At 46.4% G+C, this 24836-nt stretch overlaps 1 protein-coding gene across 1 annotated transcript; it reads left to right on the forward strand.

Moving 5' to 3' along the window:
• The first annotated feature begins 5890 nt into the window (after positions 1-5890).
• PGD (phosphogluconate dehydrogenase) lies at positions 5891-24255 on the forward strand. Its single transcript, XM_032231504.1, has 13 exons — positions 5891-6102; positions 9928-10003; positions 11270-11449; positions 13297-13362; positions 13981-14099; positions 15492-15561; positions 16689-16823; positions 17895-18084; positions 19835-19965; positions 21144-21277; positions 22274-22373; positions 22532-22654; positions 23942-24255. Exons 1-13 carry the CDS (start codon positions 6095-6097, stop codon positions 24059-24061), a joined length of 1452 nt encoding a protein of 483 aa, XP_032087395.1. The 5' UTR covers positions 5891-6094; the 3' UTR covers positions 24062-24255.
• The last annotated feature ends 581 nt before the right edge of the window (positions 24256-24836 follow it).

The raw sequence follows: 24836 nt of genomic DNA on the forward strand, positions 1-24836 counted from the left end.
TGCCTTTACTTTGGATCTTGCATTTATTTATTTACTTTGGGATCTCATTATTTTGGATCTCTGCGTTAGGAATCGGTTATCACCAGGAGGGTGGACTTAACACAGTCTCGGCTGCCTTGCAACTTTCTCTTTGGGGCAGATTCAGATGAGCAGGTTTCAGATCTTCAGGAAGGGGGGTGGAATCAAGGCAGGAGATCCTGCAGCCAGTCGCCCCCCTCCCCCCCCACCCGTGTGGGAAGCTGGAATCTGCCTCCATCCCTGAAGGATTTGACCGGTTGCAATGGGAAAGTAGGCCGAGGATTGGCTTAATGTAGCACCCTGTTTTTTCCGCTATTGGCAGAATCAACCAGAGGAAGGCGGAAATTGGGTTTTGAAATGGGGTCCATCTGGTGAAAGGGAGGTGGTAACCCAGCATTGGGGCTGAGGGACAGCGCCGCTTTCTCCCCTACCTTCCCATTTTCGAAGGATCATTTTTAGAAACATTCCGTGCTTTTAAAGCTCAGCTCCTTTCCCCCCCTCTCCTTTCCCCCACTCTCTCTCATCTACCCTGTATCCATTATTCTCCCTTCCCCCTCTCTCTCCTCCCCCTCTCTCTGTCCCCTCCCTCTCTCTCCGCTCTCTCTCTTTCTCTCCCCTCCCCTCCCTGTCTCCTTTCTCCTCTGTCTCCCCCCCTCTCCTCTGTCCCCATCCCCATCTCTCCTCTCTCCCTCCCTCTTTCTCTCCCCACATCTCTCCTCTTCTCTCTCCTCTGTCTCTCTCCCACTCCTTTCTCTCCCTTCCTTTCTCTCTGGCATTCCTGAGTCAGGAAGGAAGTTGAAAACAGGCTGGTAGAAAGGCAACACTCCAATCACTGACAGTCTCCTGCAGGAGGCATCTCTCTCCCTTTCAGGGGTTCTAGACATTCCCATCCCTCCTCTGCAGAATTCTACAAGAAATTCATATTCAGACGGCAGACTTCTTCTTGTGTGGCTAAATGCTCCCTTCCTATCAAGAAATCCAGCCAGGCTTCCCCTTTCTCGACTAGCTTATCAGGGCATTATTTCCATGGTGGAAGTGGGTGTGCTCCTCCCGGCTTTTGCCTGCAAGCCAGAGAAGGAAAAACTTGACCTCATGGGCTTTCCAAACAAGCTTTCCTCCATCCTCAATTGAAGGTGTGTGTCTGTGTGTGGGTTTGTGTGTGTCTCCTTTCGGTGTCTTAGCATCTGGCTCAACCTGGGCAGAGAAGGGCCCAGAAGGGAGCCTTGGTAATCACTGGTCTGTCCAGAGAAAGGCTAAAATATAATTTCCCCTCACGTAAAAGAAAACATGCTCACGGTTTAATTAATTTCATTCATCCATTGGGTTGGCCCAGGGTGTAACTCCCCCCCCCAAAAAAAAAAAACCACTTCAGATCAATGCCTTAGGTGGATCCCCTTGGCTAGAGCCTCCATGGGTGGGGGGCTTTTTCATCTGGGGTAGGGGAACCCTCTTTTAATTCTGCCGTGGTCGTCCACAGAGTTTGCCGTGACGTAGAGTCGGGGAGATTTTCTGAGCATTTCTGTGCCACTTCTGTGCCAGAGCAGGGGGTGTCCAATCTTGGCACTTTGGAGACCTGTGCACTTCAACTCCCAGAATTCCCCGGCTGGGGAATTCTGGGAGTTGAAGTACACAGTCTTCCAAATTGCTAAAGTTGGAACGCCCTTAGCGTAGAGCGAAGGGGAACCTGTAAGGAACTTGGATCCTGAAATGGGACATAGTTACATATTTGATTTGATTGCTTTGGGTATATTGCACTAAAAATGAGTCTTTAACAGTGGAATTTTCAGCTCTGGGATGACACTATACAACATCCATACTACAAGGCTGCCCGTTGAAGAACCAGGTTTTTTTTTTGGGGGGGGGATTTTGCAGTGACTTTAATAACGAGTTTTTTCTTTTGGTGCACAATAAAAGACACTGTCACCTCCAGCATTAAGCTATAAAAATGTGGAGGGAATCTGCCTGAAGCTGGAAAAAGGAATTTTCTGGCAATAGTGTGTCCTACACTACTATAAATGTTTGTTTGTTGAGCTTGGAACAAAGCTGGTCGGAAAATTTGCTCTGGAAAAACCACACCATATGTAACAAGAAGAGAATTATATAAAGTGCTCTATAGGAGCATTAAGGGGTCAGAAGGGCTACGACGTAATTGACAGATTACACAAAGGGCACCTCCTCACCTTGGGCTAATCGTTCCGTGAGCAAGAGGTTCAGTGTAAATCTTAAGCTGCCTTCCGTTGCTTATTTAGATGCTCCGGATTTGGTTGTGTGGCCGATGATTTAAAATGGATCTCGGGAATTAAGATGATTCCCCCACCCCCTTTGGAAGTCCTTACACATCCTAAAAAAAATAAACCAGCCTTGCTTTCTTGCAAAGCAGAGAAAGAAACTCCGCCTCTGTGCTTCACTTTAAAAATAAATAATTTGAATTTCAGCAGAAGCTAGATGTAGAAAGCTTTAACCAGTTGACATGGCCTAGAGCCAGCCAGCTCTTAGGGCCGGTCTCCGGAGCTGCAGGCCACTGCCACGGGCCAGCCAACCCTCTGCGCAGGCCCTGCGGCTCCAAGCAAGGACCATGGACCGTTGACATCTTTGCAGTGTTCCCAGTTAAAGAAATGGTGGAAGCTGAACCCTGATTGTGATCTCAGAATCATCTACTCCTTTCGTTCAATCAGAGTCCGTTGATTCATCCTTTTATATCTATCTACCTTTGCAATATAGCGACATGGTAGCTCAATGGCAAAGACGCTGAGCTTGTCAATCAGAAAGTTCAGCAGTTCGAATCCCTAGTGCCACATAAGGGAATGAGCTCCCGTGACTTGTCCCAGCTTCTGCCAACCTAACAGTTTGAAAGCACGTAAAAAAAAATGCGAGTAGAAAAATAGGAACCACCTTTGGTGGGAAGGTACAGCGTTCAGTGCGCCTTCAAAGTTGAGTCATGCCGGCCACATGACCATGGAGATGTCTTCAGACAGCGCTGGCTCTTCTGCTTTGAAACGGAGATGAGCACCACCCCCTAGAGTCGGGAATGACTAGCATATATGTGCGAAGGGAACCTTTACTTTTTTCCCTTTGTAGACAGCATACTTCAGTTCTTCTGCTCAGTGCCCCTTTGGTTATTAAATTACATTTAAGGTTAGAAAGGGCTGACAAAGAACCAAGTCCTGATGGTGTTTTCCAAGCAAAGACGTTTTCCTTCCTTCCGCTTTGTTAACCTGGTGCACTGTAGCAATTATTTAATTTGGGGTTTTTTTTTGGTAAAGGGATGTGTATTTGTGCTGGCTTTTCTTGTACATAAAACCTCAACCTCCATTGTTTCTCCTCTCCGTCTTGTATGATCCGCCATGAATTAATCCTGTGTCTGCCCAGGCATTGCGGTACAAGATAATTTTTCCGTTCAGTTTTTTTATTTATTTCTAACATGCTGCTTTAAATAACGGGGATATTTAAAAATTAAAAAAACCCTAACTTTGCTGCTTGAAGGTTCCTTGAATGTATCCGAAACAGGACCTCAGTTTGTCCGGGGAAAACAGTCATCCACTACCGTTACTTCTGCCTCATTGGTGGCTAGCGCCTTACACTTTTTTTAAAAAAGTGTCAGGAATGTATTACGTGCTGTGCTTCCTCACTAGCCCTGGGAAGAGGGAACAGGGAGAGGAATTTTACACTTGGCTCCGATGGCCACTTCGGTGCGGGGTTCAAATCCATCCAGCTGAAGAAGACTTGCTGAAGTGAAGGGCGGATTTTGAAGCTTTGCAGAATGATTTTTCTCTGCTTCCTGGCGCAGCAACCTGCTTGCAACACCCAGCCCTATTCCTTATTTATTGATTATCTAAATCCGGGGAGTCCACCCTTGGCCATTTTAAGACCTGTGGACATGGCTGACTGGGGAATTCTGGGAGTTGAAGTCCACAGGTCTTACATGTAGCCAGGATTGGACACTCCTGACCCAAATCCTTTGTGCTTTGCAGTTTTCCTCTTGTTAGGGTCCACTCACTTTGTGCATTTGCAGATGTATTTTTGTTTTTTAACAGGGACCTGCCACTCCACTCACATACCTCCCCCTCCCCTTTCTTTGCTACCCAACTGAAGTGGCCTTTTGGACCCAATTCTCAATATTTTTTTTCATTTGGAACCGATCTCATCACGGTTGGAAGGAATCCATTCAAAACACGTTTTGACATTACGGTTAATTTTTGACTCCTTTTGTCCCAAACCCCACTCCGTCCCCTCCCCCTCCCTGGCAAACCCTTGTTTTATTTTGTAAATATAACTGATGTTTGGAGCTTGGGTATACAAACTGTAAATAGACTTCATGTATTTGTACTAATTTGGAACCATTTTGCTGTATAGCCTTTAGGTGTGCAATGCAGATACTCTTAATCTAACTCTGTGTATGGTAACTGCACCACTGAAATGTTAGTAAGCAAGGTGGACAACAATAAAGATACAACTAGCATATGAGCAAGATGTGTGCTTGTTTTGTCTTGTTTATTTACAAAGGCATGGGGCTTTTGGGGCTACCTTTTGAATGAGATCCTTGTAGAAGGTTTCTGTATTGGCTTCCAGCTGACAGTGGGTACGATGCTGAGCTTGCTGATCAGAAAGGTTTCGTGGTTCGAATCCCTAGCGCTGTGTAACAGAGTGAGCTCCCGTGATTTGTCTCAGCTTCTGCCAACCTAGCTGTACGAAGGCACGTAAAAATGCCAGTAGAAAACTAGGGTCCACCTTTGGTGGGAAGGGAACAGCATTCCAGATGCCTTTGATGTTTAGTCATGCCAGCCACATAACCACAGAGACGTCTTCGGACAGCGCTGGCTCTTTGGCTTTGAAACGGAGATGAGCACCGCCCCCTAGAGTCAGGAATGAGTAGCATGTGTGCAAGAGGGGAACCTTTACTTTAGAAGACACAGAAAAATGGAGCAGGGCAGGAGGAAAACACAAAGGAGGCAATATTGTTGGGATGAGGTTTGTGCTACCCTGAATTTGGGCTGAAAAAACACTTTAGAAGTTGGTGGATTTCTCCTTTTTCAATATGGATGAATTGAGGGTCCTGCAGACCTAAAGGGTGGAGGGAGCCATGGCAGGACAGAATAAAGAAAAGTCACTATTTAAGTCTATGGACATTCTCAGTCATCCAGGTCCTGGTTGTCTCAAAGATGCTTTTTTTCCCCCAAGAGGCAACTGGACTTTCTGGTTTTTCTTTGAAGACCTTTCGCTTCTCATCCAAGAAGCTTCTTCAGCTCTTAAGTCTCTCCTCTTCCCACCTTCCACATGATGAGGATGGATGGATGTTAGTTAGGTGAAACGGGTGCCTAGAGATGGGTGGGTGGCGGATGAATGCTGCTGCTGCTGCTACATGCGAAGCCGTGTCCGACTCATCGCGACCCCATGGACCACGTTCCTCCAGGCCTTCCTGTGCTCTGCCATCCTCTGGAGTCCATCCAAGCTCACGGGTGGATAGATACTATATAGACGGGTGAAACGCAACGGGCTCATCTACTTTCGGAATGCCAGATTGAGGAGCTCTTTTGAGTCGATCAAGGGAAGCCAAATTCCCTTTCCGAAAAGCGAAAGGACACGAGACGTTTTTCGGGGCCTGCCTCTTTTCAGCAGGACGGGGAGAGAAAGGGGGAGCTCGGATTTTCGCCCCCATACGAGCAAGGATAAAACCCATTCCTAGTCTCCGGCAAAAGCGCCCAGCGCGCGCGCGTAACGCAAAGAAAACGTGACGCGCATTGCAAACCCCGAACCCTTTTCCGGGTTTCATTCATTCATTAATGCGCTGACCGACTTCCCCCCCCGCCCCGATAGAGGGAGGCGGCTCCGACGAAGGCTGGGCCGAAGGTGAGCCGATCCCAGGCCCTCCTCCTCCTCCTCACTGCGGGCGCCTCGGCCAGCCCACTTCCCCCGTGGGCAAAGAGAGAGAGAAAGGCCGGCCTACGCCGCTTTTAAAGGGCGAGGCACCCCTAGTCGTGTCCTCTCCGTGGTGGCCCGGCCCAGACCGAGGGAAGCCTCGCCCGCGAAGAGCAGCCTTTTTTCCTCCTGCCTGCCTGCCTGCCTGCCGTCCGTCATCATGGCCGAGTAAGTCGCGCTCGTTTCGCCCAGCCTCGGAGGTCTTTGATGGTGGTGAGCGTGAGGACCCCCCTCCCATCTCCCCAGACATGCGCAGAAACACCACCTCCCCTTGGTAGCGAGCTGGGTACCAAGCCGGGGGGGGGGTGTATACTTCCCGAGGGGGGGGGGAGGCGGTGCGGCCCTTAGCACAGAGACCCTCCCACCCCGAAGCACATTGGACCCTTGCAGGCGCTCGTGAAGCGAAAAGAACCGAGCGAAACAAACGCCCCCAACTTCCCTCAAGCCCCTCGGCCGGACGCGAAAGGAAAAGGCGCTTCGTTGGGGTGGGGAGGTGGTGGAAGAATCTCGTCCCCAGACTGTCCCACCCGCTTTTCCCCTTCTAGAAAGGACCAGACAGGATGCGGGTATTGTAGCGTCTTATTGGGTCTGGAATTCGGGCTCAGTCGGGGCGATGGAGACGAGGCTGCGGCGACCCCGGGCTGGCCGCGGCCTGAGGGAGCGCGCCAAGTTGCGTCCCCCTCCTAGGCAGCCGCCTGCTGGAGCAGGTGCCACCTTCGCCTCAGACCTCTGAAGTGGGCAGTGTCTTCGCCAGTGATTCCGCCTGCTTAGTTTTCCCCCCTTTAGGCGGGCTACTTTGCCCCAGACTTCTGGGGGTGAGCAGTGACTTTCTCCTCAGCCTGCTTCGTCCCCTCTGCTTTCTTCGCTCTTCTTTCTCCTTCGTTCCGCAGCTCTTTCCCCCGATGCTCTAAGCCTGGTTTCAGCTGGGGTCCCCCTTATATACCATTCCCCCAACCTCCGCTCTCACCTGATTGGTGGTTCAATTTGGGGCTCCTATTATTGGCTCTTCCTCCAGCCTGTCTTTTTTCCCTGACAGTTTCCCATTGGCTGACAAAGCCAAACTTCAAATGTAATGGTTCTGTGTTTTAAAAAAAAAAAGTAAGGCAGAAGCTGTCAAATTAATAAATTTACCTCAGGCCAATTCTCTCTCCCCCCCCCCCCCCCCAAGATTGCCATGATGGCCAAATCTTGGTTTGATTCAGGTTTGGCTGGGCTTGGGATATGTGGGCCTTCAGCCAGGATAGATCATCAATCATGGTTTGGATAGGTTGGTGATGTGGGTGTTAAGTTATGGCCTGCTCAGCAAACCTAGTGAAGCTGAGAGGAAAAAAAAATGTGGCCAGGATTGACAAGAACGGAGAGGAACTGAGAAGGAAGTTATTTTAGAGGAAACTGAGGTGACCTATATGTAAAAAGCAAGGATCAAAGTAGAATCTTAACTTTTTCCTTACTTAAGAACATGATTTCAAACAACCCCTTTTTTAACTGAAAACAATGAACCTGTGGAACTCATTGCCGCAAGGCATTGTAATGGCTGCTCCCTGGAATGGGTGGCCTCTGCTAGTTTGCAGGTCAATTTTTCAACCGATCCCTCAGGGCCTCTGGATTAAATCAGTTTAACATTTCCCTGAGAGGGAAAGAAGAAACACTAAGCAGAGGAACTAGGGTAGGCACAGGAAAGTTTCCTCACACGAAAATCATAATTTCTTGGTTTTTTCTGGAGCTCAGAGGATAGTTTACACCCTGCAAATAATCTCCTTCACTTCGGGGAAGTAAAGAATTTCTGCCAGCATTTTTTCTCCCCATCACTTCCTTGATCTCTGCAGCTGACTCAGGTTTAATTCTGAAGGGCTACCCCACCACTGATTTTGACTTCAAGCTGAGCATCAGGGCTGAAGAGAGAGAAAAAAATAGGCTGGATTAAGAAATCCTATTTCCTTCCTGATTCTTCTTTGAGGCAAGAGGATGTTGCAACCCATCTCCGCTTTCTGGAGATGTGAGCATTTAGCAAAGACAACTTGCAACCTTCCTGAGTTTGAGCTGCTTCTTATGGGTATACTTGGTTTTTTTTCCCCTGTGCACTCCAATCTCTGATGAAACTCAGTTGGTTTGGCCAAGTGTGTTTTCTGCCCCCTCTTGTGGCTTGCAAACCATGATCTGTGGTTTAGGGTGAGGCGCAGATTGATCTGGGAAGCCTAAGGTGAGAAGTAATGCTTATAATCTATATATATATAAAAGCCAAGTACCACTCACTCATCATGAAATCTCTAGAACCATAAAGCCCACAAACTTGAAATTTGGCACATATGTTCCTCTTGATTTCTGGTGCTCGCTAAGAAAGGATTTTTCGAAATGACCATCAGATCATTAGTATTTCTTATACAGTAATTAATATGCTCTGATGCTAAGAAGTTAGACATTCTACTCCCCCTCCCCACCTGAAACGAACTCTGTTCCAACTGCCAGTTGCCTCACATTCCATTACCTCAGTTCAAACTGGCAGACATTCCACTCCTGAGTGGAGTGGTCTGGAGCTCCTTACAGTACTAAATGTCGGTACCTCACCAAAATGTCTACGCCTTCTACCTACTTCCAGACTCAAGGTGGCAGGAGTGATATTCCCTTAAGTGTTTCAATCACCAACCACCGCTGAGCCAATGGATTGTGAACCAAATTTCTCCTGCATAGCCCGATTGTTGTGAACCACTAGTATCCAGCTAGTATAATATATAATTGTAATATCCATATACAGTAGTGGCCAAAATTGTGGAAACCTTTTGGGAAAAGTATATTTTTGAGATTTGATGGCTAATAACACCACATTTTTGGAGTAGTACCATAAAATTATCTATCAGTGGAAAGATAATTTAATCAATAATGTAATGCAACAAAGTTTGTTCAATTATCTGTATTCTATGAAAAGTTGTAGCCAAATAACCAGAAAAAGGAAGCACAACTTGCTTCCTTTGATATTAGGTAGCTTTCCTTCATCTGATTGTAGCCAATGAGCATGAGTGTTTAGAGGGCCAATCAGGTGTCATCTTGTTTTGGCAATGAGCCAATCAGATCGCAGTAAGATTCCTTTATTGATGCCATGTATTGAAGCTGAGAAGAGGATATTTGTCAGTGCATTATGTGATCGCTATCGAGTTGGTTGGGTTTTTTGTGTTCTTCCATTTAGTGAGCTTGTAAAAACGTAATAAAATTAAAGTAATGGTGCAAAGAGCCGACTGGTCACCCGGAAAGCGATGTGAAATAGTATTATTAAGTGAACAAGGCTGCAGTTATGAAGAAATTAGAAGAAAAATTGGAGGAAAATTAACCAAGGGTGGCATTTCTAAGTTTTTGAAGAGGTATAAGGAGACTCACTCACTCCAAAACCACACTGGCAAAGGTAGAAGAAGGTGCACGACAGCAAGTGATGATAGAAGAATTAAGAGACTGTGCCTGCGCGACAGAAGAAAATCATCTGTGTGCATACAAGATGAAATGGCGCAATGCAGTGTGAATTTGAGTGCAAGGACTGTTCGGCGCAGACTGCAGGAATTTGGCCTAAAATCTAGAATTCCACGAAAAAAGCTACTCTTATCTCTCAAACAAAGGTTGAAAAGACTAAACTGGGCTTTAAATTATCTTTCCATTGATATATAATTTTATGGTACTACTCCCCCCACCCCCAAAAAAAGTGGTGTTATTAGCCATGAAACCTCAAAAATACACTTTTCCCAAAGATTTCCACAATTTTGGCTACTACTGTAAGATGGACTGAGGTGTCTTATCTGGGTGACATGCACCTTGCAGAAAGAAAATGTTTGAATAATTTGCTACTAATTCCAGTTTTGCTACTTTTGTTTTCTTGTAGCTGGGCTTACTTGCTTGGAGTAACCTAAGGACATTACCCAGGCTGCCTGCCACAGAGGGATGAGATCTCTCTCTTTTTTTGGAACCAAATTTGCCATCTAACCATCATTTTTCTACGCTTCTTTTTTGCAGAGCAGATATTGCATTGATTGGCCTGGCGGTCATGGGTCAAAATCTCATCCTCAATATGAATGATCATGGTTTTGTGGTAAGTAAACCTTGAGTTGCCAAGATTCGGTGCAAAATGATTTGCGAGAGGCAGAAACTGGGCACATCCCTCAGATCAGATGTCTGTGAGATACGGCTTCAGTAACTTGGGATGATACATTCCACCACAGGCTATTAATTCTTTAATAAACATCTTCTTGTGTGTTAATTGTAGCTTTTTGATCTTGGTTTTAGGCATTTGATAGCATTGTTAGGGCCACGTTAAAGAATATAAGCCGTGAAAATCAATAATCATTCTCCTATTGGCTTTATAATAAGTAGGACGCTATTTAAGAAAAACAAAGAGGAAATCTTTAAAAAAGGATTTCTCTCATTCTCTTGTCTTAGAAGATTTATCTGTAAAATGTAGCTTAACTCACTTCCTTGAGCTCTCTCCTCAATTAGCTGAGCCTGCAGTGTGATTGGGAAGCAGAGGGCATAAATCATGCTAAAAGTAATAATTTTGTTTCTGTGTAACTAACTCATAAATAAATATAATTCAGCAAATGAGCAACAGGTTTTGCCAGGGGAAAGGGAAGATAGAAAATGTTGTGGCTCGCCAGCGGCCAGTAGAGCTGGCAGCAGATTCGAAGAGTGAGGAGGAGGTTGGGGAGGAACATGGGCCAGTCCTGGAGTCTGGGGAAGGCTCTGATGAGAGCTCTGTGTTGGAGGCAGAGAGGGGGCCAGAGCCGTATGCCAGCTATCAGCTGCCTTCAGAGTCAGACATCAGTAAGGCAAATGAACAGTTGGAGCCTGTTCCCAGTGTGCGCATGCGCAGAGTTGCCAGACGAAGGGAACAGCTAAAGAACAGGGGTCGACTTGGGAGTGAAGCCACAGGTGGACAATGACTGGCCCCTCCCATAGGGAATAAAAGAGGAGCAAAAAGGGAGTGAAGTTTGCAGGAGACAATTAGTTCACTTAAATGGTTTGTGACTCCCTGAGATTCCTTGCCAAGTTTTGCAGATATCAGCCTGGCAGCTCTCCAAGCCAGATAAGGTCTGTGACTGTAAATCCTCCCTGGAAAGACTTTGCTGGATGTGAATGAGCAGAATTCACAGTCGATTAATAAAAGGGTTTTTTGTCAGGACAAGGAGTTTGCTTCCTGCTCTTGGGAAGCCTCGCTCAGAACAGAGAAATACCATCAATCGTTTGGGAAAGATTTTCCTAGTCTGCAACAAGAAAGCAGGGAAAACAATTTTTTAAAAATAATTGCATTTGTGAAGTTTCTGGTTTCTTCTCCAACCTCTTCTTCCTTTCCATTGCCCAGGTATGTGCTTTTAACCGGACGGTCTCCAAGGTGGACGATTTCCTTGCAAATGAGGCCAAGGGCACGAAAGTGATTGGAGCTCACTCCTTAGAGGAAATGGTCTCAAAACTGAAGAAACCTCGTCGCGTCATGCTACTGGTCAAGGCCGGAAGCGCCGTGGATGACTTCATCAACAAACTGGTAAGGAAATCCCTCTGAGATTCCAGGTGCCTCTTTTAAAGCTGGGCTTGATATACCTGGTAAATAAATACCCTGTTTTCCCCCAAAATAAGACCTCCCTGGATAATAAGCCCAATTGGGCTTTTGAACGCATGCGCTAAAATAAGCCCTCCCCGAAAATACTGCAATACAGCCGCAGCTATGAGGTGACCATGCGCGCCACCTCCTGCACCTTGAAAATAATAAGACCTCCCCGAAAATAAGGCCAAGGGCTTATTTCAGGGAGTCAAAAGACCTGGTAGAACTATTTAGCAGTGGCTGAATGAAGCTGTATGGACACCTTGGGACCAGCAATTGTGGCTCATTCTACATGTATTACAGCTTCTCCCTATTCTCTTAATGCTGCTCCCGTTTCACAGGTGGTCCTCGACTTAACGACCACAATTGAGCCCACAATTTTCGTTGCTAAGCGCGATATTTTTTTTAAAAGCGAGTCTTGCCCCATGTTACGAGCTGTCTTGCCACAGTTCTTAAGCAAATCACTGCGGTTGTTAAGTTAGACACACATCTGTTCTGTGAATTGGGCGTCCCCATTGACTTTGCTTGTCAGAAGGTCGCAAAAGGGGATCGCGTGTTCTGACCTAGGCTTAACAGAATCACTGTCCCCCCACCCACCCCCAAAAACCACCTTTTTTATTTGGCTAATGTGAATTCCTCGCATTCACATCCAGCAAAGTCCTGGCAATATAGCAATAGCAATAGCAGTAGACTTATATACCGCTTCATAGGCCTTTCAGGCCTCTCTAAGCGGTTTACAGAGAGTCAGCATATTGCCCCCAACAATCTGGGTCCTCATTTTACCCACCTCGGAAGGATGGAAGGCTGAGTCAACCCTGAGCCGGTGGGATTTGAACCGCTGACCTGCTGATCTAGCAGTAGCCTGCAGTGCTGCATTTAACCACTGCGCCACCTTGGCTCTAAGGCAATAAGCCTTTCTAGGTTTAATTGCAACAACCGGCCTTATCAGTCTTTGGATAGTTGCCAGGCCGATAGCTTCCAAGCACAACGCTGTAGAATGAAATACTTGGCAAGGAGTCACTGTGAGGCATGATAAACAAAATGCTCATGTGAATAAACTAATTATCTCCTGCAAACTCCACTCTCCTTTCGTTCCTCTTTTATTTACCCTGGGAGGGGCCATTCATCGTCCACCTGTGGCCTCACTCCCAAGTCAACTCCTGTTCTTTAGCTGCTCCCTTCGTCTGGCCACTCTGCGCATGTGCACATTGGGAACAGGCTCCAGCTGTTCTTCTGCTCCACTGATCTCCGACTCAGACCTTGATCAGGCTTGGAGTGTTGCCAGGCCGATATCTTCCAAACGCCATGCTGTAGCAGCAATTACTTGGCAAGAAGTCAGGAACAGATCTTCACCCTAATGAATTGAACTAACTGTCTCCTGCAAACTCCCCTCCCCTTTCACTCCTCTTTTATTCCCTATGGGAGGGGCCATTCACCGTCCATCTGTGTCTTTACTCCAGAGTCAACCCTTGTTCCTTAGCTGTTACCTTCTGCTGGCAGCTCTGCGTATGTGCACACTGGGTACAGGCTCCAGCTGTTCTTCTGCCTCACTGATGTCTGACTCCTAAGGCAGCTGATAACTGGCGTACGGCTCTGTCCCCCTCTCTGCCTCTGACACAGAGCCCTCATCCGAGCCTTTCCCAGACTCCAGGTCTGGCCCATGTTCCTCCCCAACCTCCTCATTATCTGAGTCTTTCGCCAGCTCTGCTGCCCGCTGGTGGGCCACAACATCACATGACTTGGTCTTTTTAGCTGACCCACAACCCCCACCCACCCCCTTGTGTTTTCAGGTGCCGCTGCTTTCTCGTGGGGATATCATTATCGATGGAGGAAATTCGGAATACAGAGACACCACGGTAGGTCTCTGCTAGTCAGTTCTTCCGTGAATTTTATGTGTGTGTCTGGAGGGGGGAGGAGGAAATGATCCTGTGTTCTGGGCTCATCTTACTTGAAAAACATGGAATTGTTTAGAATCTTCTTTTGCTGAACAGCTTTTTGAGGCCTTGCTGGACAAGCCTGCCTCCGCTAAGCCAAGCTCAGGAAATTCAAGATACGCTTGGCATTTCAGCTGCTATTTTTTTCTTTTTTATATATATGGAAAAGTTCCTTTTCCTTAAGCCCAACAAACGTCCAGGGAGATTGGGAGTTGAGCATTGATCTCAGCCATCTTTCCCCATTTCAGAAAGAAAGTTTATAAAGAGAAGCAACTGGACTTTCCGGTTTTTCTTTGAAGATGTTTAGCTGAAGAAGCTTCTTGGATGAGAAGTGAAACGTCTTCAAAAAATAAATCAGAAAGTCCAGTTGCCTCTTGGGGGAAAAAAAATAGCACCTTTGGGATAACCACGATCTGGAGGACTGAGAATCTCCATAGACATTTATAAGGAGAAATGCTTCATTCTGAATTCTAAAAATTATTTTCTCCTTACAATCCTCTTTTTCTCATTTTCTCTGCCCCTTTTTTCCTTCCCCTTTAGAGACGCTGCAAGGAACTCAAGGAAAAAGGCATCCTGTTTGTGGGGAGCGGCGTAAGTGGGGGTGAAGAAGGAGCCCGATACGGGCCCTCTCTTATGCCAGGGGGAGCAAAGGAAGCCTGGTATGTATTTCAGATGGTTGCCATAACCATCCCCTCATCCTTTATTGTAAGGCTGCTAGGAATTTTAGAGGCTGGCGGGAATTGAGTTAAGGTACGCTGATGACATAGTTCTGCTTGCCAGTAAGCATGAAGACCTTCAACTCCTCATCCACAGAGTCTCAGAAATATCTGAAAAATACGTCTTGAAGCTTAACACCTCAAAAACCAAGATCATGGTCGTCAGCAAACAACCCATTAATTTATCACTGATAACTTCGGAAGGAATACCCACCAGAAAAAGTTGAAAGGATCACGTACCTCGGTTCTAATTTACATGAAAGCTGGGACATGACCAGTGAAGTAAAGACAAGGATAGAGAAAGCTCAAACAGCATTCTTTGAGATGAAAAAGGATCTGGAGTCACGACATAAGCCTGAGATTGAAAATCAGGCTTGTCGGATGCTACATCTTTTCTACCCTGCTGTCTACGGAAGGGAGAGTTGGTCTCTGACAGAAGGCCACTTGAAGAGACTCAAAGCATCTGGAATGTGGATTGACAGGCGGCTGTTACGTATAAGTTGGGTTGACAAAATTACAAATGAAGAGGGGATAGGCCGCCTGGGAAAGCCAAGGGAAATCATCAAAACCATAAAAAAGCAAGAGTTAGAATATTTTGGACATGTGATGCAACACCCAGAAAAATACGGCATCCTTCGCTTAATTGTCCAGGGAAAGATGGAAGACAAATGAGGTCCAGGCAGAAGAAGAACATCATGGCTTCTGTTCTGAGCGAGGCTTCCCAAGAGCATGAAGCAAACTCCTGGTCCCTCAAAAAAACCTCTTTTATTAATTGACTGTGAATTCTGTTCATTCACATCCAGCAAAGTCTTTCAAGGGAGGATTAACAGTCACAGACCTTATCTGGCTTGGAGAGCTGCCAGGCTGATATCTGCAGAACTTAGCCAGGAGTCTTGTAGAGTCAGGAACCAATTAAAATGAAGTAATTGTCTCCTGCAAACTCCACTCCCCTTTCACTCCTCTTTTATTTCCTTTGGGAGCAGTTAGGGTTAGGCTGCTGATAACTGTCAGACGGCCCTGGCCCCCACTCTGCCTCGGACACAGAGCCTTCATCAGAGCCTCCTCCAAACTCCAGGACTCACCCATATTCCTCCCCAACCTCTTCACTGTCTGAGTTTGCTGCCAGCTCTGCTGGCCGCTGGCGGGCCAAACATCTTCAAAATCTAAGGGTCCAATTTGAACAAAACTCAGCAGCATTTTTTTGTGCAGCTGTTAATAAAAATAAAATCGCCAACACGATTGCCACCATCCGATGACAGATGTGGCACAAGAAGAAGAAGGAGGAGGAGTTGAGTGCATTTTGCTAACCCCCATCCCTGTTTTCTTCCTTTGCAGGCCTCACATCAAGACAATATTCCAGAGCATCGCAGCCAAAGTAGGGACAGGAGAGCCATGCTGTGACTGGGTGAGTCTTTCTACTGAAGCCCTTCACATTTTATACGGGTTTTCCTCGACTTACGGGCACCGTTGAGCCCACAATTTTGCTGGCTAAGTGGGGCAGTTAAGTGAGCTTTGCCCCCATTTTATCACTTTTTTTGCCACCATTGCTAAGCCAAATCACTGCAGTTATTGAGTGAATCATGTCACTAAGCCAATCTGGCTCCCCCTCCATTGACTTTGCTTGTTGGTTAGAGTGCAGGGCTGCAGGCTGCTTCTGCTGGCTGACTGCAATTTGGCAGTTCGAATCTCACCAGGCTCAAGGTTGACTCAGCCTTTTGTCCTTCCGAGGTAGGTAAAATGAGGACCCAGATTGTTGGGGACAAATGGCTGACTCTGTAAACTGCTTAGAGAGAGCTGTAAAAGCACTGTGAAGCGATATATAAGTCCATGTGCTATAGCTTCCTTCCTTCCTTCCTTCCTTCCTTCCTTCCTTCCTTCCTTCCTTCCTTCCTTCTAGAATGCGTCCTTGGGAGATGGGTGGCATATAAATCCAATAAACCTTAAACCTTAAACCTTAGAATGCACTGTTGCAGGCTAATTCTGCCCCCAGCCAGGAGTTCGATCCTGACTGGCTGAAGGTTGACTCAGCCTTCCATCCTTCCAAGGTCGGTAAAACAACCCAGATTGTTGGGGGCAAGAGGCTGATTCTGTAAACCGCTTTGAGAGGGCTGTAAATCACTGTGAAGCAGTATATAAGTCTAAGTGCTATTCCTTCCTTCCTTCCTTCCTTCCTTCCTTCCTTCCTTCCTTCCTTCCTTCCTTCCTTCCTTCCTTCCTTCCTTGTTGGGGGCCATAGGCTGACTATGTAAACTGCTTTGAGAGGGCTGTAAAAGCACTGGGAAGCGGTCTATAAGTCTAAGGGCAAGTGTTATTGCTACTTCTGTTTTTCTTTTAGCTGGATTGCATTTTTGCAAGATGGAGATGCCGGCAGAAAGAGATTCAAGTTTGAGCACCAGCCACACCCTGGTGTGACTGTTGGTCTCAAGAGTTGATCCATTTCTTAAACTTGCATCTTCTTCAAGAGCAGGTCCTGAAGTGGATGAAAAATTATGATGCCCTCTGACGTGCTTCCTTCTTCGTTGTGTCCAACAGGTGGGAGATGAAGGGGCTGGACATTTCGTGAAGATGGTACATAACGGGATTGAGTACGGTGACATGCAGCTTATCTGCGAGGCTTACCACCTCATGAAAGATGTGCTGGCCATGGACCACGACGAGATGTCCAAGGTGGGTCAGAGACTCAGTTGGGAACGGAGCAAGGAGGGGGTTGTAAGATCTAAATCAGCGGTCACCAACTGGTGGTCCATGAGAAAATTTTGGTGGTCCGCAGAACAATTTTCCGCATTTTCTATATTGCACTAAATCAGGGGTCATCAAACTATGCCCCTGGGACGGATACGTGCAATGAAGGCTTGTGTTGCTGCAGAGAGTCTCCCCCTTCGGGGTCTTTTTGTGGGGGTCAGAGGGGGACAGAAATTCCAACTTGGGGTCTGCTTCAGCCTCCTGGTGCGGAACTTTAGGCGAAGGCTGGAGGGAAGCACCGCTGGTGGCGAAGAGCCGGAGGGCCTCGTTCCAGTGGGACTGCATCATGGCCTGGAACTGGCTGACCATCTCAGCCTGCTGAGCCTCCAGGAAGGGAGGGAGAAGGAAGGGAGGAAGGAAGGAAGAATGAGGGGGGGGGAGAAGGAAGGAAGGGAAGGGAAGAGAAAGGAGAAGGAAGGGAGGGAAAAGGAAAGAAGAAGGAGGGAGGGTGAATGAAGGAAAGGAGGGAGAAGGAAGGGAGGAAGGAAGGAAGGAAGAAGGACGGAGGGAGAAGGAAGGGAAGGGAAGAGAAAGGAGAAGGAAGGGAGGAAGAAGGAGAGGATGAGTGAAGGAAGGGAGGGAGAAGGAAGGAAGGGAGGGAGGAGAAGGGAGGGAGGGAGGAAGGAAGGGAAAGAAGGAAGGAAGAAGAGGGAGGGAGAAGGAAGGGAGTCAGGAAAAAAGGAGGGGGAAGGAAGGAAGGAAGGCAGCAAGGAAAGAAGGAAATATTGTACATGATCATAGACCAGTATGTAACAGAATAACAGAGTGGGAAGGGACCTTGGAGGTCTTCTTGTCCAACCCCCATCCCTGCCCCCATGTTTCTACCATGGATCAATTGATTGATCATGGCCACATGTTATCCTTAGATATCTCTTCTAAATTGGGTAACATAACTTTCCAGAAACTTAACTGTTGATGGAAGAGGGTTTCCTTAGGCTTAGGCCCACCAAATGCAGGACTGACTCCCCACCACCCCACCCCCTCTTTCGTTCCCAGGTGTTCCAGGAGTGGAATAAGACCGAGCTGGATTCCTTCCTGATTGAAATCACAGCTGACATCTTAAAATTCCACGACGCCGATGGGAAACACTTGCTTCCTAAAATCAGGGACAGTGCTGGGCAGAAAGGAACGGGAAAATGGACAGCGATTTCCGCTTTGGAATACGGTGTCCCCGTCACTCTTATAGGTAAACTTACCTTTTGCTACATGTTTGCTCTTTTGCAGTTAAGGCAATGAGATTGTCCTATAAACTTTTTAAACCTTCCTCTGATTAATACTGTGTCCTTCTTTCCTTTTTGGGACAAACCCAATTTTGGAGGGGAGCTTTATTTAGTTTCTTTTCTGCAACCCTCATTAAAATATTTCCAAAATTATTCTAGTCTGTTTGAGAAGGGTATGCTGCATTTGAGAGAGGCTGGGCTGCCAAACAGGAGAATTTCTATTGTTGTTGTTTTTTCAACTGTTTATCAGCATGACTTGCAAGTTCCAGAAAGATGATGATTCATTCTTCCTCAGCACAGTAGTAGTTTGCTGGCATGGAGGAAATGAATGTGCCTGCATGGAGGAAATTAATGTGCCTGACGCAAATAACTTAAATCTGCAGGATTTTTTTTTTATTTTTTTTATTTTTTGCTTTTTTGATTTAGGGAGATGGAAGGACACTGTTCTGATCAAGGCTTCCCAAGAGCAGGAAGCAAACTCCTGGTCCCGACAAAAACCTTATTTTATTAATTGACTGTGAATTCTGCTCATTCACATCTAGCAAAGTTTTCCGAGGGAGGATTTACAATCACAGACCTTCTCTGGCTTGGAGAGCTGCCAGGCCTATATCTTGCCGAGAACTTGGCAAGGAGTCTCGGAGAGTCACGAACGAATTAAGCGAACTCCACTCCACTTCCGCTCCTCTTTTATTTCCTCTGGGACGGGCCATTCATCGTCCACCTGTAACCTTACTCCCAAGTCGACCCCTGTTCTTTAGCTGTTCCCTTCGTCTGGCCACTCTGCGCATGGACACACTGGGAACAGGCTCCAGCTGTTCTTCTGCCTCACTGATGTCTGACTCCGAAGGCAGCTGATAGTTGGCATACGGCCCTGGCCCCCTCTCTGTCTCCAACACAGAGCCCTCATCAGAGCCTTCGCCTGACTCCAGGACTGGCCCACCTTCCTTCCCAACCTCCTCGCTGTCCGACTCTGCTGCCAGCTCTGCTGATGGGCCACAACAGACACATTTAAGCATAGTGTCCTGAATGGCTCCCTTACCTTGATGCACCACAGTGAGAGGGAATCATAAATCATCACATGCTTGAAAGGCTAAGTCAATGAAAGCTAACCAAATTGAAAAAATAGCTGAGCTTAATCTGGAAGAGCCAGCTTAGCTTTTAAATGACATGGTTGAGCCTGTGGTGGTGTAAACCTGTTTGATACCGGTTTAGTGGAAGATAGTTTGGAGGTGAGTGGGAAGGAGGAGTGCACAAGCTAGATCCCACGCATTTACAGTGTCGTCCCCTGCTGCTCATCTCCAGCTGTGCAGCCTGGTTCTTAACAGGCCACGGACCGCTACCGATCCGTGGCACAATGTTTGGGGATCCCTGCTGTAAACTGTGTGTGTATATATTTTAACTGGAGGTTATTATTATTATTCCAAATTTATAGGAAAGATTAAGCTCGCTTTTATTTCCCTTTTGCTGCGACAACGTAACTGCAAATGAACCTGAAAAAGTTTTTTAGCAAGAAAGCATATTTGTTATTGTTTGCAATTTGATTATCCATCTCAGTGGTATTTCCAAAGTCTTCTTGTGCTTTTCCTTAGTAGAGTCGATCGAGTTGCTTTTGAAATGTGGCTTTGTTCTGTTTCATGCATGCAGCGGAGTTTCCGCCTTTTAACTTGGAGCTGCCAGGAATAATTTGGATTATTTATTTTTTTTCCTTTCAAAAAGGAGAGGCTGTTTTTGCCCGGTGTTTGTCTTCGCTCAAGGATGAAAGGGTGCAAGCCAGCAAACTTTTGAGTGGTCCCAAAGCACAGGCGTTCAGTGGGAATAAGGCAACATTTCTGGAGGACATTCGTAAAGTGAGTGTACGGTTTTTCCTATCAGCGGGCTTGATCCCTTATTGGAACTTTGGTATTTTATGAAAGTGATTGTAAGAGGGGCTTGGGCTCGAAAACAAACCAGACCAGCCTCCCTCGACGTAGCTCCATAACTCATTGATTCCATAATTTGTAGAAAATTAAGAGGCGTATTTTATCTCAGTTGCAAAACTCTGGAGGACCACATGGTGGCAGTAATTAGAGGTTTCTGCAGTTCTCTGCTGCCATCTAGTGGTGGACTGAAGTAAGGGTTACAATCTTAAATATCTGAAGGGCATCATTGAGGAAAGATGGTCTGGTCTGTGGCTCAGCAAGATGTTTTGTTTTATAGGACAAACTGTTTTATGATCTGAAGATACCCCAGACCTAATTTTTGCTCAGGTCCTTCCTAAATCTTGGTTTGCCATCACTCTGAATCAGTGATGGCTAAACCTTTTTTGTTGTCGCGTGCCGAAAGCGCGCGAAAGTACGTGACAGCGTGCGTACGCACCCACATCCATAATACAATGCATGTGCGCCCTGCACTCCCGCACATGCACCCCGCGCATGCATGCACGCATGACCTTCATGTGCTCACCCGCCTTGTGCATGTGCCCCCCCTTCACCCATTTTTGGCTTCCAGGTTGGTGCAGGAGGCCTTCCGGGCACAAATCAGGGTGAGCCCACCCCAAGCCAAAACGGGGTGTTCGCTGTGCGAGGACAAAAATGCAATGTGAGCGCCCCTCCCCCGACACATGCACATGTGCATCCCCTGCATACATGCTGCCCCCCATGCATGTATGGCAGAGACCCAAAGACCAGCTGGAGGTGCGTGGGCATGCGTGATGAAGCTGGGCTGGGGCGATGGCTGGCGTCCCTGCAGAGAGGGCTCTGCTTGCCACCCACCTGTGGCACACAGGCCATGGGTTCACCATCACGACTCTGAATCATAAGGTGGCCAGTTTGTGGGAATGGTGGGAGATTTATTCAGCATAATTTGTGAATTAATTATTTCTTAGTAAGATGTGCAAGGGGTTCATTGATGGCTTGCTTTGCCAACGGTGGTTACAATCAGAATCAAACTCCTTTATTTTTGGTGATGGATCATCATGGTTTTAAAAGTCATCCTAGTTAATATTGTGCGTGCATGCCATTCTCTTAACTTTGTGTACTTCGTATAGGCCCTCTATGCCTCCAAGATCATTTCCTATGCCCAGGGCTTCATGTTACTGAGACAAGCCGCCAAGGAGTTTGGCTGGACCCTAAATTATGGCGCAATCGCATTGATGTGGCGCGGAGGTTGCATCATCAGGAGGTAAGGCAGAAACAGGAAACAGATTGGAGGATGGATGTTCAGTGGAGAAGCTCTGAGTACAACACAAGCTAACCATGCTGGTCAAATATTCTGGAAATATTGTCAAAATGGTGCCAACACCATTAAAGAAAAGCAAAGAGTTGCCATGTGCGAATAGGCAACAGTATATATTTTCCAAATAGATAAAGATAAAGGTAGAAGAGGGTCAGATTAAGATAGCAAAAGTCCCTTTCCTGAAAATCTCTGCTTTCAAAATTCGAAATCCTTTTGTTGTGGTTAGTTGCGAAGTCGTGTCCGACCCATCGCGACCCCATGGACAATGTTCCTCCAGGCCTTCCTGTCCTCTACCATCCCCTGGAATGCATTTAAGCTCACGCCGAGTGCTTTGGTGACTCCATCCAGCCACCTCCTTCTCTGCCGTCCGTCCCCTTCTTCTTTTGCCCTCCATTGTTCCCAGCATGAAGCTCTTCTCCAGGGAGTCCTTCTTCCTTCTCATTAGGTGGCCAAAGTCTTTGAGTTTCCTCTTCAGGATTTAGGACCTTCTAAAGAGCAGTCAGGGTTGATCTCCTCTAGGACTGACCGGTTGGATGACCTTGCAGTCCAAGGGATTCGCAGGAGTTTTCTCCAGCACCAGAGTTCAAATGCTTCCATTCTTTGGCGCTCAGCCTTTCTTATGGTCCAACTTTCTGTAAATCCTTAAAGCTGTCAAAATATTCTTAACTTTGGTTGAGATCCCAGAAAGGAATGTACAAATCCAGGAACAGATTTTATCATTATGTACACATTTGTTTCTTTTAAATTAGTGCTCTACCTAATCCTGACTAAATCTGAATGTGGGAAAATGTTTCTAGATCAATACAGAAGGGATTCTTCCTAATTCATGTTGGCACCAAATGCCAACCAAATTAAATTCCTCATCGGTTTAACATTCGGATGCTTCCACCTTAATTCATTTGAAGATTTCTTAATGGCTATTTTTTTATGCCTCCTGAGCAGCGTTTTCTTGGGCAAAATCAAAGAAGCTTTTGACCGGACCCCTGACTTGCAAAATTTACTCCTAGATGTCTTTTTTAAGACGGCAGTGGAGAATTGTCAGGTGGGTAACTTTGTGAAGATTTTTTTGGCTGGGAATCCTGGGACTTGAAATCCGCCCATCTTAAAAGTGGCAGAGATCGAAAAATAACAGCCTAGAAAGAGAGACCAAGAATCTGACCCCAAAACATTAATTTTTCTGCAATTTTCTCTCTTCCAAAGGACTCGTGGCGACGTACAATTAGCACCGGAGTCCAGATGGGAATCCCGATGCCCTGTTTCACCACAGCATTAGCGTTTTATGATGGGTACAGACATGGGACTTTGCCTGCTAACCTGATTCAAGTGAGTAACTTATGCATGGAGTCTGACGTTAAACTCATTTTGATTCCTAATTTTCTTTTTTTCCCCTGTCCACAGCTTAACTCTGATTCTCACTACCTTCTTTCTCTGAAAATAAGCCCTCCCCAGATAATAAGCCCAATCGGGCTTTAGAGCGCATGTGCTAAAATAAGCCCTCCCCTAAAAAATTGGAACACTGCAGCAGCCAATGAGGTGACCACGCTCGCTGCCTCCTGCTCCTCAAAAATAATAAGACCTCCCCGAAAATAAGGCCAAGTGCTTTTTTTGGAGGTCAAAATAAAATAAGATCCTGCCTTATTTTCAGGGAAACACGGTAGAAGTGTAATTATATTTTAGCAATAGCAATTAGACTTATATACCGCTTCATAGGGCTTTCAGCCCTCTCTAAGCGGTTTACAGAGTCAGCATATTGCTCCCAACAACAATCCGGGTCCTCATTTTACCCACCTCGGAAGGATGGAAGGCCGAGTCAACCCTGAGCTGGTGAGATTTGAACAGCCGAACTGCAGAACTGCAGTCAGCTGAAGTAGCCTGCAGTGCTGCATTTAACCACTGCGCCACCTCTTATTTTGGGAAATCTTATTTTCTTTGTTTGCAGTGAGTCTTTATCAGGCTTGGAAAACTGCCAGGCCGATATCTTCTAAACACCACGCTGTAGCAGCAATTACTTGGCAAGAAGTCAGGAACGGATTTTCAACCCTAATGAATTGAACTAATGATCTCCTGCAAACTCCCCTCCCCTTTGGCTCCTCTTTTATTCCCTATGGGAGGGGCCATTCACCGTCCACCTGTGCTTTTACTCCCGAGTCGACCCTTGTTCCTTGGATGTTCCCTTCTCCTGGCAGCTCTGCATATGCGCACATCGGGAACAGGCTACAGCTGTTCTTCTGCCCCACTGATTGACTCCGAAGGGAGCTGATAACTGTCAGACGGCCTTGGCCCCGTCTCTGCCTCTGACACCAGAGCCTTCCCCAGACTCCAGGACTGGCCCATCTTCCTCCCCAACCTCCTCACTGTCTGAGTCTGCCACCGCTGTCAGGCCACAACGCCACAGAGCATCCTTCAAGTGTGGACTTCAATTCCCAGAATTCCTCAACCAACTAAGAATTCTGGGAATAGAAACCGACCTCTTGGAAGGCACATGTGGTCAATTTTGGCTTGCAACAATGGTTGTGTGAATGCAATCTTGACCAGTATTAGTTCTTTCGTCGTGAACGTCTCAACCTAAGGTTGTTTAACTCAAAATGTTGTGCGTTCTCTCTCTCTTAGGCTCAGCGGGATTATTTCGGTGCCCACACCTATGAATTGTTGTCAAAACCGGGCGAATTCGTTCACACCAACTGGACGGGGCACGGGGGCTCCGTCTCGTCTTCGTCCTATAACGCCTAGAGGACAGAGGCCCCATGAAAGCTGCATAGAAGGAGTCTCCGAACCTGCGGGCATTTCTGTGAATGTCCAGTTTTAGCTTTTATTTTATTTTTTTGGAAAGACATTTTTTTTTAAAGGTGTCTTAGGCAAAAAGCCAGAATAAAGTTGGTGGAATAAAATGAAATTCTGCAGAAATAAATGCTTGTCCCCCAATTCATCTTCGCTCTTTTATTCCCTTGAGATTATAGCCATTTGGAAGTAAATATTGATCTACAGAAGCAAGAATTAAAGCTGGGCCAAAGGGGCAGGGATGATGGGGTTTGTCCCTCCATCCCTGGCTGGCTTATTTATTAGCATATCAGTTTATTAGTATATCAATTAGCGTATCTGATGCTGTTATCTGGTCTCCCCAAAATTGCCCTTTCATTCTCTTTCATCATGGACTAAAGCTCCCCGTTTATTGCCAGAGGTAGCCAAGGGTGATGGGGCATGTATTGCTACCCATATTTTGCTTGGATGCAACCATCCAAGCAAAATTTAAAAAGTAGGAATCAGGTTTCTTGAAAAAAAAATAATACTGATAAAATTACTACTATTCCTAATAGTAACATGCTTCAAATATAACATGTTCATCATCCAACATTTTTTTTAAAAAATTAAAATAATAAATAAATTAAGAAAACAAACCCTCAAAATAGGACTTGATCTGCCTTCAGTTTTTCTATCTCCTTTTTTACTTGATCCTATTAAAAGGAATTATTTGGCTTTATTTAAGAGGGAGACTGGCAAAGACTAC

Source organism: Thamnophis elegans, chromosome 15 (assembly GCF_009769535.1).
Source record: "Thamnophis elegans isolate rThaEle1 chromosome 15, rThaEle1.pri, whole genome shotgun sequence".
Lineage (NCBI taxonomy): Eukaryota > Metazoa > Chordata > Lepidosauria > Squamata > Colubridae > Thamnophis > Thamnophis elegans.

Excerpts from the sequence above, each read along its gene's own strand:
- PGD (XM_032231504.1), top strand. Across the intron at positions 11,450-13,296 it reads ATGACTTCATCAACAAACTG|GTGCCGCTGCTTTCTCGTGG; the intron begins GTAAGGAAATCC and ends TTGTGTTTTCAG. Across the intron at positions 13,363-13,980 it reads CGGAATACAGAGACACCACG|AGACGCTGCAAGGAACTCAA; the intron begins GTAGGTCTCTGC and ends CTTCCCCTTTAG.